At 36.4% G+C, this 16,531-nt stretch overlaps 1 protein-coding gene across 3 annotated transcripts in view; it reads right to left on the bottom strand.

Annotated features, from left to right (window-relative positions):
* The window catches only part of PKHD1L1 (PKHD1 like 1), a 157,735-nt gene that overhangs the window by 122,112 nt on the left and 19,092 nt on the right, over positions 1-16,531 (bottom strand). For all 3 annotated transcript variants that reach the window (XM_053896133.1, XM_019467844.2, XM_019467845.2), the window contains exons 9-14: positions 15,387-15,429; positions 11,450-11,520; positions 9,910-10,020; positions 6,688-6,777; positions 4,593-4,861; positions 2,725-2,816 (exon numbers count right to left, since the gene is read on the bottom strand). In XM_053896133.1, the coding sequence (XP_053752108.1) occupies positions 2,725-2,816; positions 4,593-4,861; positions 6,688-6,777; positions 9,910-10,020; positions 11,450-11,520; positions 15,387-15,429 (676 nt within the window). The remainder of the gene's footprint in view (positions 1-2,724; positions 2,817-4,592; positions 4,862-6,687; positions 6,778-9,909; positions 10,021-11,449; positions 11,521-15,386; positions 15,430-16,531) is intronic.

Below are 16,531 nucleotides of genomic sequence, written 5' to 3'. Positions count from 1 at the left end.
AACACAGAAGGCATACAGAGTTTAAATACTCTAATGTGTATAAGAAAATAACAGGCAAACTTAGACATATCATGTTTTGTATCTGAGTGGTTAAATGTTGTCAGGGATGGAAGTTCCTTTCTAGTTCCTTGAATAATGACTCCAGTTATAACTGGGGAAATAAAACACTGCTTCAGGAAACTATTACTGATTAGATTGATCATGGCCTCTCCAACAAGCTGGATCATCTAATTGCATGTCCAGGATAAGGCATTTGCTGACTGGCTGTTACAGGTGAGTGAAAAGCTACTGGTTACCTACTTAAATCTCAATCAATGTCACCATTGCTCCCATCTTTGGAGAGGCCAGCTGGGAGTTCCTCTAAATTGCCTCACATCGTTTAACAGATACCCTTTTGTATATGAAGAATAAATATTCACAATTCATGAAAGACTGAATGAGGGACATTTATCACCTCTCATCTTTCTAGGATGATGAGGCTCTGGGTCATCCTCCTCATAGAACTGATACAGGAGGATTCCATCAGGCTCTTGGCTGCTCTGAGAATCTGTTTGCCAGCTCTACCAAATGAATGTGGGCAATACTAAGAAGTAGGGCTCAGGGGCGCCTGGGTGGCTCAGTCGGTTGAGCGTCTGACTTCGGCTCAGGTCACGATCTCGCGGTCTGTGAGTTCGAGCCCCGCGTCGGGCTCTGGGCTGATGGCTCAGAGCCTGGAGCCTGCTTCCGATTCTGTGTCTCCCTCTCTCTCTGACCCTCCCCCGTTCATGCTCTGTCTCTCTCTGTCTCAAAAATAAAATAAAAATTAAAAAAAAAAATTAAAAAAAAAAAAAAGAAGTAGGGCTCAAAGAAGAACCATTAAATTCTGTACCCTGTTAGCAGCTTAAAAATATTAATTAGGCACTTTCTATGTATCACACACTAAACTGAGCACTTTATAGACATCATATTTAATCTTCACAAAATCCTGTAAAAAATATAATTCTCTTTGTTCATATGAATAACAGAGACTAAGAGAGTTTTAAAGATTAAAGGATTATTAAAAATTAGTAACTGATTCAAAGTAGAACAGGGTAATGAAAAAGAAATTCACTTAGAGATGGGGCTATATTAACTGAGTAGGATGAATTTGGCAAATGAGCAGCTACCTTTGGAAAGGTCTAGGGACCACTGTGCAATAAGCCCAGTACAGTGGCCTCAGTTTCAAAATTCACAGCCATCATTATAAGTATCAGTGTGTAAATTCCAAGCTGCCTTGCAGAAAGCAGACAGCAGATGTATTAGGGCTCACTTTCATGTAAGCTCTACGCTCCTGCCAAGCAGGTAAACTAAATGCATTTTCCACGGCCAAGGCAAAGCCTGAAAGTGTATTAACACTTAATAGCAGTAGGGATTAATTAGGTGTTCCGTTTACCCTGAATTGGCCCACTGATCCTGGTTAAAAAAGCAAGTGTTTAAGTACATAAAGAAGTGATAGTAGAAGGAGGAGGATAGAAAGAATGGAACACTTTCCCCATGTCATTATTACTAAGATTTCAGTGAGAACACTGAGCGTAATTGCTTTCAGGTACCTTTAATCCCAACCCTCTCTGTCTAGTTCCAACAGATCTTCATGGTGCTGTCAATATCTGGAAAGATGGTGTGATAGAATGAAGGGGGAAAAAAACAACAATATCCTTCCATCTAGAAGTGAAGTCTATTTCTTCACCCCCCTTGAATCTAGATTTGGCCATTTGCTTTGGCCAATAGGATATTAGCAAAAGTGATACAAGCAGAGTCTTTAAAAAGATTATGTACAGTAGGAATTTCTTTCTTCACTGCTGGAAACCCATTCACAAATTTGACAAGCCTGGGGTAGCGCTTGGGAGGCGAGAGACCATGTGGAGTGGGACATGCCAAATATCTAAGTTCCAGCCATGCCAACTGAGGCTCCTGATATATAAGTGAGGCCATCCTAGGCCATCCATCACCAACTAGAGTAGACAGAACCAAAAGAACTGCCTGGCCAATCACAAAATTGAGTTGCTTAAGTTACAAAATTTGGGGGGGGCGGGGTGGTATCTTATGCAGCAAAACCTAACACATACAAATGATAAATGGAAGATGATATCACGGAGTCTTTAGATCTCCGTGTAACTTAGCTACTTTGAATTTATCATGTCTTTTACCTCTTGATTTCCAGGAATCCTGTATGCCTTATTGAATGGTATCTCATATTTGAATGAAACTCTCATTTTCTCCCTGGACTTGACCTTTCAGCACTAAGTGATATACTCCTTAAGGGTAGGGAGTAGATTTGAATATTTTTGTATTAAATTTCCTGGCCCAATATCTAAATCAGTGAATATTAAATATATGTTAGCTGTGTTAATAATTCATGTGGTTTTATGTTTCTTCTCTAGAAATATTCAAGAGCTCAGCTTAGATGGCTGAATTGACTGAAAGGTCCTAGTAAGAAACTAAGAACAGGATCAAGTAAATTTCACAAAATTATAATTTCTGCAACAGAAATATTTAGATTTCAAATTTCCCTGGTTAAATGAATGTCAATATTCTTGGAACTACAGAAGCAATTTTTAATAAAATTATAGAGAATGACCAATTATAAATTAAGCCAATGAAATAACATCATTTCTACCAATAAAACAAATTGACAATGTTTTTAGATATAAACTTACAGTTTTTAAATACCACATAACAGTTTAATGAAAATTAAAAAAACCTTACTCTTTTCCTTTCTGAAGATGAATGTCATCTGAACTTTGTGTTGGACTGGAAAAATAATTGTTGGCATTGGAAGAATGATACGCAATCTTCACCTTATCCCAGAGAGAGAGAGAGAGAGAGAGAGAGAGGAGAACTTATTAATAAACTTTTCAGCATTTGTTTATCATTTATTATTTCTGTCAGTCCTAGAACTTTCATGAACAGAAAATGTGAAACTACATATTTTTCTTCTAAGATCTGTTATCCATGGTGAAATCCAGTGTTTAAAAATTATCAAAGTTCACTTCATACTTTCCACCCTTACCTAACATCAGAACCACTATACCATAAATACACACAAACCACAGCTTTTCCACAATTAGTACTGCGATGGAAAATAGAAAGATATATACCAGGAGGAAGGTTGATATTGTTAAATAAAACATCCTCTTGCTCTGTGGAGAAGTTTTAGGGGTTTAATCTACAAGAGATCACCAAAAGTAGGTCTGAAAGATGCCAAGGTCACTAAATGGGTCTACATGCCAGATTGAGAAAATTCTGGGCTTCCCATCAGGAAAGATTATACTATCTTTGGAGGAAACGTGCTGAAAAGCTATGGTAAAATTAGAAGTCATATATTACAGGCAACAATTTAAATTTGTTCCTCCAGGTTGGGGGGCAATCTTGCCATGTACATGGAGTCATAAAATGTTCTTTTGATTTGGTTCATTAGTTTCACATTTATGAAAACTCCTAAAGAAATAATTAAAATGCAGACTAATTTGGGGCGCCTGGGTGGCTTGGTCGGTTAAGCATCCGACTTCGGCTCAGGTCATGATCTCACAGCCCGTGAGTTCGAGCCCTGCGTCGGGCTCTGTGCTGACCGCTCAGAGCCTGCAGCCTGTTTCAGATTCTGTGTCTCCCTCTGTCTCTGCCCCTCCCCTGTTCATGCTCTGTCTCTTTCTGTCTCAAAAATAAATAAACGTTGAAAAAAAATTTTTTAAAAATGCAGAATAATTTAATGAACACTAATGTTCAACGGAGTATTATTTGTGGTCATGAAAAGTCAGAAGTAAACTAAAAACTTTATCCACATGCACAAAGTTATACAGGTTTAGTAAACCCATGCAATAAAACACTTTTCAGTCATTAAAAATTGTGTTGTGTAAATTATTTAATAAAATGTGAAAATATTTATATGTGACAAAAATGACTATGAAATTGGATGTGTGATCTTATGTATATAAAAAACAAAGTTGGGGTGCCTGGGTGGCTCAGTCAGTTGAGTGTCTGACTTCAGCTCAGGTCATGATCTTGCGGTTTGTGAGTTCGAGCCCCGCATCAGGCTCTGTGCTAACAGCTCAGAGCCTGCAGCCTGCTTCAGATTCTGTGTCTCCTCCTCTTTCTGTCTCTTCCTCCCATGCTCATGTTCTCTCTCTGTCTCTCAATAATAAATAAATGCTAAAAAATTTTTTTATTGAAAAAAAACAAAATAGACACAAAAAGAAATGATAGACTTTAATGTCATGACCAAGTAACAGTGAAATAGATGTAGTAGAATAGTGAAATATTTTCACTCTTTCCCAAATTGCCTAAGTATGGTTATAATTCTTCCATAATTAAAATGATATTTAAAGGAAATATGCATGTTTTTCCCTTCCTAGAGCAAATTTACATACAGTAAAGCATTTTTTTTAGGCCATGGGTTTTCTATGATGACTTTATAGTTCATGTAACACATGTTAAAACAGCCAAGAACCCAATCACATGAAAATATCTCTCATAAACTTTTTAATATATGCATTGGTTTGGATTAGAATAGATGAGATACATATAAAGGTTGCCATATCGCTTTTGTAATGTTGAATAGTATTCTGTGGCTTCCTTACCTTATCTTTTGGATGTCCAGTTTGGCTGAAATAAATGGCATAACGGTCATCACCTTTAATGTAGAATCTATAGACATCAGATTCTGGAGCCACCAAAAATCCACTGAAGCGTGCGACAAATGTATCTTGCTCCATAGGCCAGATATAGGAAGCTGAATCTACCCAACTGGCACCCATGTACCCTGGTGTTTTCTCATTGTATTCAAGTATCTCTTCAAGATGTACTGGCCTACTATTATTCCAGAGCTCAAGCTTTAGGCCTCTCCCACCTGAATGTAACAAAAAAGTATTCTCATCAGAATTTTGATGTGGTGTCTCAATGGCCCTCTATGTGGGTGGTAGTTATAGATTATTCTACTGTTATTCACATTTTTAGAGCATGCATGTTAACGAAACAATTGCACATACCTGTACATATACCTGTATCCACAGTTTAGAGTGCTGTTAAGATAGTCTACAATTTATTTATGATTACTTCATATATTTGCACCTCAGATTCTACATATGTAAAATAGGAGTGATATTACTATTTGTGTGGTTGCTATGGGGATTAGATATTAGTGCTTTACTTAAGATAATAATATAATAATTATTACCTATGACATGACTCATGTTGTTTTATATAGTTAAATCTCAAAACTTCACGGTTCAGACCATTTGATTTCAAAACCTTTGCCTGATTACTCTAACAAAAGTTACTCTACTAATGGTTTACAAGTAATCAAGGAACAGACAGTGTTGGCTTTAAGATTTGTCATTATTTGTTCTTCTTTTTGACATTACATCTGCTATGAATTCATCTCCTTCTTGGACAGAATCAGAGAGAATTATCATTAAAGTTAACCTACACTTGCCAATGTAAACTCTGTAATTAAAAGTTTTTTCCTAATCATAAGGGAGCCATCTCACTTTTTTTTTTTTTTCTTCCTTGAAACACAACAATCAGACACATGCCTTCTTTCAGCAGCCTTAAGCTGTTCTGGAGCAGCTGGATCTAGAAAACAAAGGCTCCTCCTCTTCAGCGGAGTTTGTTCAGAGAGAAGTTGTGCGTCTGAAACTTCTGCACCAGCAGTGTGCTCTGATATACACAACTCTCTTTAAAGTTACCAACTGTGATTATCAAAATTCTCTTCTGAAACTGGTCATTTTTTTCTAATGTCATCCAAAACAAGGAAATTTAAGAGGCTGATAAATGTAATTTTCTTGGCTCCAAATACCAACCAGTGATACAATTATAAACCAATTTCACTTTGTGCACAAGATATGAGAAACACACCCTCAGATCCAGGCACAGCCTCTCAGTGCTATCACTGCAGATGTCACTTTGGTCACAGGCCAAAGTCTGGAAAGAATTTTGAGTCCCCTTTCTCCCATCCCGTTATCACTCTTAAAACATTCCAGACAAGTAAGGCTTTAACCTCTCCCATTTATTTTTTAACCACAGAAAGGCATTTATACAATCTCCATGTAGCCTGCACCAACATTTAGTAATCTCATTTAATTTTAAATAAACTCACCACTGAACTCATTCAATAGAGATGTATTGTTTTCAGTAGGGTGTCTGAGGAATTTAGGCATGGTGCAGCTTTGATGCAGCTATTTTAATGCAAATATTTCCTGATCCAAAAACTAGGAAGAAATTTATTATAATTCTTACCACAAATTCTAAATAGTTCAAATATTTTTTGTTACTAATTGTTATGGGCTGAATATTTGTATCCCTTCCAAAACTTGTATAATGAAACCTAATGCCCAATGTGATGTTATTAGCAGGGGGGGCCTTTGGGAGGTTGTTTAGGTCATGAGATTGGACCTAATCTCATAAATGGGATTAGAGTCCTTATAACAGAGGCCCCACAGAGCTCTCTAGACCCAGGAAGGTGCCATCTATGAGGAGGCAGGCCTTCATCCAATCTGCTGGTACCATGATCTGGGACTTCCCAGCCTCCAGAGCTGTAAGATACACATGTTGGTTGTTTATATGCTACCTGGTCTATGGTGTTCTGTTTTAGCAGCCTGAATGTACTAAAGCCCTAATGATATATGTCTTCTTACATAAATGCAGAAATGGCTGTTCTCTCTTCTGGTAACTTACCTGGATATACAGTTCTGAGAACATCAGGTTTAGGGGGTGTCTTGCAGCATATGCTATTTTCTGTGACATTCAAAATATCACAGGCTTGGCCTAGAAAGAAGCAAGGTGTAAAGCTATTACTACAGAGCTCCATAATGTAAATCACAATCAGCTTATCTTGAAATACTTTTTTGATAAAAACCAAGTTGCATAAGCAAAGAAACAAAGCTTTCCTTTATATGTTCTCCATGAAAGCTTATCACTCATTAATTGTCATACTTTTACATGGTAATGTTTTCCTGGCAAAGCATCACAAGCCTGAGTTAGAAAATTTTGTAATTTCTGAGAAACAAATTTTTAAAAAATGATAAAACTATGTCACTGTAAGAGATTTCACTCTGAGTCCAAAGTGAAGCTTTCTATTTTGTCTCCTACAGAAAAGGTGCTGAATAAACTCATGATGTTCAGAATCTGCAATAGCAGATGATCCCAGCCCTCTTAGGTAAGATAAATAAATAAAATGGCCCTATAGTCCAAGTTCTCCAAATGAAAACAAGAGAGATAATAATTTGTAAATGGTATTTTCACAGGCAGACTGAAACCAAAACAGACAGGGTCTAAATGAGAATGATTATACTTATACAAAAGCACAATTTGAATTGAACAAAGAGTCTATGGTTTAGACTTCCAAGTGTCCCTCACAGTCAGAGCCTAATGTAAGGTGAGTCCATTAAGTATTTACTGACATGGGAATCACAGCCCATGAAAAGTGAGGCAAGGGTTAGCAAATGGAGGAAGGTATCTTTTCCAAGTCTTTCCTGGTGGCCCGGAAAACATACTTCAACACTACCTGTCATGATTTTGAACGCTCTGTGAATGCAAGGTAATTGAACTAGAAAACAGTGCATTTGAACAGTATATTAAACCAACTTAGCCCATTTTGTTTGGAGCAAGGGAAAGATACATAAACAAATCATTATTTTCAAGAAATTACTGACGATTTCTCAACACCCAAAAAATGAACAATCCAATTAAAAAGTGGGAAGAAGACACAAATAGACACTTTTCCAAAGAAGACACACAAATGGCCAAAAGACCAATGAAAAGATGCTCAACATCATTCATCAGCAGCGAAATACAAATCAAAACTACAATGAAATATCACCTCACACCTGTCAAATGGCTAAAATCAACAACACAAGAAACAGCTATTGGCAAGGATGTGGAGAAAGGGGAAACCTCTTGCACTGTTGGTGGGAATGCAAATTGATGCAGCTACTCTGGAAAACAGAACAAGATTCCTCAAAATGTTCAAAAAAAATTATCCTATGATCCAGCAATTGCACTACTAGGTACTTACCCAAAGAATACAAAAATACTAATTCAAAGGGATACATGCACCCCAATGTTTATATCAGCATTATCTACAATAGCCAAATTATGGAAACAGACCAAGTGTCCATCAAGTGATGAAAAGATAAAGTAGAGATGGTATACACACACACACACACACACACACACACACACACACACACACACACAATGGAATATTACCCAGCCATAAAAAGAATGAAATCTTGTCATTTGGAATGACACGGATGAAGCTAGAGAGTATTATGCTAAGCAAAGTAAGTCAGAGAAAAACAAATACCATATAATTTCACTCATATGTGGAATTTAAGAGAAAAACCACCAAGCAAAGGGAAAACAGAGAGAGAGAGAGAGAGAGAGAGAGAGAGAGGCAAACCAAGAAACAGACTCTTAACTATTGAAAACAAGCTGATGGTTACCAGAGGAGAGGTGGATGGGGGATGGATTAAATAGTTGATGGGGATTAAGGCATGCACTTGTTGGAATGAGCACTGGATGTTGTATGGAAACCAATTTGACAATAAATTATATTTAAAAAAATGCAAAAAAAACCCACCTTTTAAAAAAAGTAACAAGTTAAAAGAAAAAGGAATTACTGAGGATTTAAAATCTTAAACCTGGTTGCCACATTAATGGCAATGAAGTACCATAAAAATTTAGCATGCTATAGTTATATTTGTATGTCAACTGTATCACAATATCAGATCCTAAAACACAGTATATAAATTAAAAATATTTTATGTTCTTGGTTTTAATATTTGAAACATTTATATATAAACTTCAAAATAACATACATGATATTTAAAAATCTTATTGCCTCAGTTTTAATATTTATGCAGGTGACCAGTAAGGATTCATAGAGATAGAGATATAAATGTTAGATGAGGTTATTTTATATTAATTTCTTTTCTTCAAATCACATTTTGGTTGGCTCATGGGTATATTCCTTACAAGTAGAAAGTACCATGGCAGAGGGCTGTATCAGAAAAAGTATGTACCCAATTGCATGGGCAGACATGCAGTCCTCTGCTCATCAAGGTAGGTAAGATCATTATGACCAAGTGGGCAGATCCCCTCTATTACATTCATCCTCTATCTCCTTTTGAGCTACACAGCTCCCTGCCTTGAACTGGTCTCAACCAGACAGACACATAAAAATGATGTATAACGAGAGAACCAAGCCCTATGTACATTTGTAAAGATAGAACACATTCATGCTCTTTCCAGAGCCAACATCATCAGTGATTCCTGATGTCCAGATAAAACACAGTCAGTGAAAAGGGAATGAGAAGAGTATCCCCATGTACTTTACATTTCCCCATAACCAACCCCCTGAGAATTATACAACAGTTCAAGAAAGGCATTTAAAAGTTTGCTAAATAGAGGGTATATGTGTCTCAAAGTATGGTGGGGAATTTGTGGATGGCAACTACGATGCTACCACACAATGTCCTTTGGTGATGAACTCAGAGCCCAAGTCCTGGTCAGGTAAGGCTGCAAGAAATAGCCCTCACTGAAAAGTAGCAATGGGTAAAGTATCAAGCCCCAAAACCAAATGCCCATGTGAAAATACTCAGCTTTAAAAGTAAGACATTAAGGGGGTGCCTGGGCGGCCCAGTCAGTTAAGTGTCCAACTCTGGGTTTCTACTCAGGTCATGACGTCACAGTTCTGCTGACAACGCAGAGCCTGCTTGGGATTCTTTCTCTCTCTCCCCCTCCCTGGCTCAAGCTTGCACTCTCTCTCAAAATAAATAAATAAACTTAAATAAATGTAAGACATTAATTGAAAAAAGACTATTATTCTGCTTACAAATTATTTAAAAGCCAGGATCTATTCTTATAATGTAATATATTAAAAGTCATAAAAAATACCTCCAACTAGAACTCTGACTGGGAAATCTGTCTGATCAAAGAATCGTCCACTTATTGTTAGCATGGTGCCACCTTGAATGCTTCCTCGTGATGGGGAAATCATAGTGACCTCTGGAGAGAGGGAGGAGAAACACATTAAATAAAATTTCATGAACATTACACATAAACCCAAATGCTTGAGTTTTATAAATTTTCTAGATTACCTAGCCTTGGCACATAGCACAGCACAGGCACTGGATTACTAAATGAATGAATTAAATGTTTCAATTTGGTCTCTGGTGCAACCCTGCAAAAAGGACAATTAATATGGCTCTCACAGAGACCTACATCTCGTGGGAACCAGTCTTTAGTGCTGACTGGTACTAAAGAGATACTGGTAATGGAGGATGCAGAAATTAAGGAAAACCTGGGCTGAGCAGAGTTGTTTGATTCAAACAAAGAAAAAACACAGGAAGGCAAGAGAACAGCCTCTTTACCCCTATGTTCTTAAATAATAAGTTTTTCTTCTATTTCTGGGCCAACATCTTATATTTGTATTTTTCTCATATGGTAATGCATTAACTATGATTGGAAGTCTTCTGGCTTCATATATAAAAATTTTAGGTATATTAGTAAAACAGCCAGTGCATGATATATGGTAGATTCTTATTGAAATTTATTCTTATTAGTTCTATCTATCAAAGTTCTTTGTATTTTTACATGTGAGTTTCACATTAAATAGAAAAAGCCAGGATATGTCATATGTGATTGATTCCAAGACACTTTTCTTCACGTTTGAACATCTCTGAAATCTGAATGTGCCATTCCATCAATCACTCCTGACCTGGAATGAAGTGTAATTCTTCCAGGAGGGTTTGTGTTTGCTTTTGACACTCTCCTAGGAGTCTACCAACCTGAGATTTCTGTAAATTACAATAAATTATAATCTGCTTGAGGATTCTTTTGGACCATACCGAGACCATAAATCTGAGAGTACTGCCTCGTAGATTAAACTGACAGTGGAGAATTTTTTTTCCTCCCTCAACCCACAGCCCAAGCAGAGACATGCAAATTTCACTTCTGTCTTTCCCTTGGTTTTTCAACCTTCTATTTAAAATATAGTTTTCAGGGGTGCCTGGGTAGCTTAGTCCATTAACCGTCCAATTTCAGCTCAGGTCATGATCTCACGGTTCGTGAGTTCAAGCCCCACGTTGGCTCTGTGCTGAGCCTGAAGCCTGCTTCAGATTCTGTGTCTCCCTCTCTCTCTGACCCTCCTCCTCCACTCACATTCTCTCTCCCTGCCTCAAAAATAAATAAATATTAAAATATAGTTTTCAGGGACTTAGCTTAATGTCAGGGCTTCCTATTAGGCTCCCCATCTTGTGTGCTTTTCCTTTCTTAGCAATACATAAATTAATATAGTACCCTTAAATCATTATTATCTTCGATTTGATGAAAGCACACATATCCCCCTTCTGTCTCTCTCATTCTTTCTCTCTGTCACACACACACACACATACACACACACACACACACACACACACACACACAGGTCACATACCTGCATATGTTTGAAACATTGAAATTTTATTTAGAGAAGAAACAAAATATGCCATTTTTTGTGGGAAACTCCTGTGTAAAAAAAAAAAGTAAAAATCCTTACTTTAAAATAAACTTTACTTTAGGAAAATGTTATTTTTTTAGTGATATAAATCATGTCATAATTTGCAAGAGAGCTGGACAGAACATTTTGGGAAGATAAAAATTGTTCTATATCTTGATGTACTTATTGGTTACATAAATATAACAGTATACAAATCAAGTAGTCATCTGTCAGAACTTACTAAACTGCACACTTAAATTATGTACATTTTATTATATGCAAATTATACCTCAGTAAAGAATTCATATTAATGTAAAAAAATAGGATCACCCTTCATGCAGACTCTTGTGTTGACGGCCCTTGTCTCTCCTCTCTTATAACCCATTTGACATCAGAGTAACTAACATTACTGAACACTTATCAGATATCATGCTAAGGTTTTTAAGCTTTTAATCTAAGATTTTTTAAGCTTTAAACTTATTATGCCATTTTATCCTTACATTAACCCCATGAGGTAGGTACAAGTCAGAGAATCTACTTCTGTTACTCAAAATCACATGGGGAGTAAGTGGTAGAAATAGAATTTGAAGTCAGGCAAGTTGAGTCCTGACCTCTGGCTCCTATCCTGTATCCTACACAGTTCTCTTCTCCTGCCACTCACTAATCTGCATGAAAGCACAATGAATGAAAGCAGGTTAACAGTAACGCACCAGAGTTAAGTCACCCTTCACAAACATAGAACTTATTCACATTTTTTGACAGACATAAGATTTGCACTTTCATAGCCTGGAGAGCATGGACGGTAAGGAATCTGATCCTAGAAATTAAATGCTGTTCCCTTAATTACCTCAATGTAATTCATAATTAGAGAAGTTAAGAAATTCAAGTATTAAGACTGAAAGCCCATTCATTATATTTCTAACACACCAAACTAGAATCTAAAAGGATAAGGCAAATCTTGTGGTTGAGACCAGCAGTGAACTACAAATCTGACCCAAGCACTATGATCCACATTTGCAAGACTAAAGGGTCTCTGCAAATACTGAATGCTAAATTAGTTATTTAAGAAGTTCATACTGGATTCATGTTTGTATGCTATAAGCCTTTCAATTGATTTCTCAAAGATCTGAAATGATGCCAGCTCCAAAAATATTGTCTGTGGCCAGATCTTGCGTCTGAAAAATTAACCCTGCTTCTTAAGTTGGTGGGAAAATTGCCTCCTGAAATAAAATTTGAATGTAATTTATTTGGTATGACACTGAGGTGATTTTCACTAATTCATTGATAATGACTAGGCATTTCTCAATTAAGACAGCCTCATCTGAACCTTATCAGTTTGGAACAGCTGTTGTTTGAACTTGGGGTAATAGAGGAGAGAAGGTGAACTATTAAAAGAAATAGAGAATGGAAGCCACGATGGTCTTTAATTGGTTCATTTGATATTCAGGAAGACTCCTGAAATTTGTAAAATATGGATTTTTTAATTTATAAAATGATTTAACTTTTTAATGCCATGTAATCGTAAAACTAGGCTTTTAAAAAGTATATGCCATATTTTTACCAGTTACCTTAAAGTCCTAAGATTGTTTTATATAGAAACACAGTTTCCTCAATTCTGAGACATTAATACAAAAGAAAAGCTACTGGCTTTAAAAAAAAAAAGGAATTATACACCAAGATCACAGAATCAACTATTTTAAGCAATATTTTTGCCTATATTACGTGCAAATTTGCTGGCTTTTTAAAATTGAAAGTTTAGGGCTTGTTAATGCAACATGCTGATTTATATATACTTATCAATCACATTCAAGCTTGATCACTCAAACCTATTTTTAGATAATTATTTCTCTGAGAAATCTATGATGGATTTGGTAATTAATACCTTTCACACAGACTCAGAACAAAGAATTCATCTTTTTCACCTGAAGAAGAATGGCAGTGGCATTAAAAAAAAGCAAATATGTTTCAAGAAATCATTTAAAACTCAGTAATTACTGCTTCTAACATGATTTTCTAATTTTTTCAATAAAATCCTATTGCCTATATACATATGTAGGTACTGTCCCTGCTGAAAAAAAAAGCTGGTAAATCATGGGACACTATGTCATTTGCCCCATGGAAATCACAACAGTGAGTCATAGTACCATTTACATGCCATCCACTATGGTCTGCCCTTGAATAATATTCTTCATGGTTTTGGTCCAGTCTGTATTGGTCTATAATAAAGTATGCAGTCCAATCATCACTTTGTTATAAACCTATTCCTTCTGGATGTCTGGAACCAGATGATCCTCAAATACAATGATAATGGATTTGGTCTCACCAACTCAATTACGGTTCTATGCATGAAAGGATCAAACATCATCCTTATTTTGCAGTCTGTGAGGAATAACACCTACTTTGATTGTAATATTGCCATTCTTCTCAATCTTTTTCATCTTTTTTCAATCTTTTCTAATCATTCATCTCTCTTCAGAAACAAAAAAGAAATCAAAAGACTTATCCTATTATTGATCTACTACAGCTATGTTAGTATTGGATGGCTTGATAGTATGATTTATTTGGATTTCTGTTAACTGGCTCATTTTCTCATTGGAAGACACTATGATACATTGGGCAGAATAATTCATTTAGGTTTGGCACATCTTGGTCCTGCCCATAAAAGGCCATTAGCATGCCCCAGTTAGTGTGACAGCCAACAGATGTCCCACACATTTACAAATGCACAGAGAGGTGGGGTAATCCTGCCATGGTCAAAGAATTCTGGATCAGGATGTTATGTAGTGATCCAATGGTGGTTCTATGGCTGTAACCCTCCACCACTCTTTGCAGAGCACTGGAACGGAATGCTCAGAGGCTGGAGTTAAGCTGTGTGGGTTCACATTCCAGCACTCCTTCCAACTGGCTGAATATCCGTGGGCAAATTACTCAACATTCCTGAGCCTCATTGTCCCCAGTGTGCAACACAGGGGAGATGGTAACACTCAATTTCATAGGTTCTTGGGAGAATTCAACTAGACTATGTAAAGTGCTTAGTACCATGCCTGCGACTAAATGTTCTTTATTATCTGTAATATGAGGTTTGCAACATGTGTTGAGATTTGCATATTCTGATATTTCTATAAACATATGGTAGTCTTTCTTAGTGAAATTAGGATGTAGGATATCTACATATAACTCCCTTTCTCCAATTTGTGCCTCAGACACAGCCTTTCAGCTGTTGGGAAATCTAGCATTACCTAAAACAACAAGTCAATCTTTGACTGTGATACTGAAAAGGGTTCTTTTAGGTCTTACAGCTTTTCTGACTTAATTGTAATTCTTTTGATAACCGAATAGTTCAGTTTTGATGTGAACTAATGTTAAGAGTAAATAAAATCTTGATTGATTCCAAGATGATTTCTAGCTTTATTAAAAATCATGATTATAAGTGATTAACATTGGTGCTAAGATGGACAATTGAGAGCTGTAACTGCCATCTTTCATCACTCTGTATGTCTTGATGCTTTAAATGAATACCTTTATGCGATAATATTAACTGTGGGATTTTATTTACTCTTACATTAGTTCACATCAAAACTGAACTATTCAGTTATCAAAAGAATTACAATTAAGTCAGAAAAGCCGTAAGACATAAAAGAACCCTTTTCAATATCACAATCAAAGATTTATTTTGTTGTTTTAGGTAATGCCAGATTTCCCAACAGTTGAAAGGCTGTGTCTGAGATACAAACTGGAGAAAGGGAGTTACAGACCCCTTAAATATTAATTTGGGAGAAGAAAGTGATTAGCCGTTCTTTAATCTCTGGATCTATAGCACAAAGTAAATATATACTTTTATTTTATTTACCCAGTTGACTCAATTATGAAAATTATTATTTACAAAATGACCTACCTTCCATAATCACTATCCAAGATGAAGCTGACATTGTGTTGACCTGGAATTAATTAAAATACACAATCAATTAAATTCCCAATCACAGGAGAACAATAACTATACATTATAAAGCTGATTTAAAACCAAAGTAAAGACATTTAAAATTAAAACTGTAATTATACAACCATTTATTAATCCTCAAAGACATTATCTGAAAGAAGTATTTTAAAATATACACACTAAGATGTCTCAAAATTGTAACTAGAGGGGTGCCTGAGAGGCTCAGTCGGTTAAGTGTCTGTCCTCAGTTCAGGTCATGATCTCATGGTTCGTGAGTTCGAGCCCCACATCAGGCTCTCTGCTGTCAGCACAGAGCCTGCTTCAGATCTTCTGTCCCCCTCTCTCTCTGCCTGTGCCCCACTCACACACTCTCTCTCTCTCTTAAAAATAAATAAACTTAAATTTTTAAAAAATATAACTAGAAAAACCTGATGAAATATAATAATGAATGAAGGATGATAAAAGAACATATGCATAACCATATACCCCTCAAATTTCCTTGATTCATTCAACAGCTATTTATTTGGGGGAGACACTCTGCTAGGGAGATGAGAGATGCAGGGTGAGCTCTCGGTTCTCCAAACTGAGCATATTGTGCAGTAGAGGAAAGAGCCAAGCGCAATGACACAGAGAGCTAAAAATTGTGATAAAGCTATCAAAGAGAAGGAGAGTGAACTTTGAGAGTGGAAGGCAGGGCATCAGTGAAGGCTGTTTTGAAGACATGACATTTTATCGGAAATTCTCAAGATGGGAGGAGGCTTGTTAAGGCTCTGAGACAGAATGAAGTGAAGCTCATTCTAGAACTAAAGATTATAATGGATGCTAGCTGAACCTACTGTGGCAATCATTTCACAATATGTGAGTATCAAGCCATCAAGTTGTATGCCTTAAACTTACATAGTGATCTATGTCGACATAAAACTGGAAAAAAAGAACTGAAAGATTTATGTGCCTGGAGTACATAGACCAAGGGGGAAAAAAAACAACATAAAAATTAAGGCTAAAGGGAAAACAGCTAAATTAGTAATGGAATTTTCTGGATGACAGAAGAATAAAAAAAAAGAAATCTGAAGAAGTTTACCCTCAATGTAAACCTTAGGAAA

Source organism: Panthera pardus, unplaced genomic scaffold, assembly GCF_024362965.1.
Source record: "Panthera pardus isolate Hobbes unplaced genomic scaffold, ASM2436296v1 HiC_scaffold_7, whole genome shotgun sequence".
Taxonomy (NCBI): Eukaryota; Metazoa; Chordata; class Mammalia; order Carnivora; family Felidae; genus Panthera; species Panthera pardus.
This window is presented reverse-complemented; position numbering and strand designations above follow the sequence as displayed.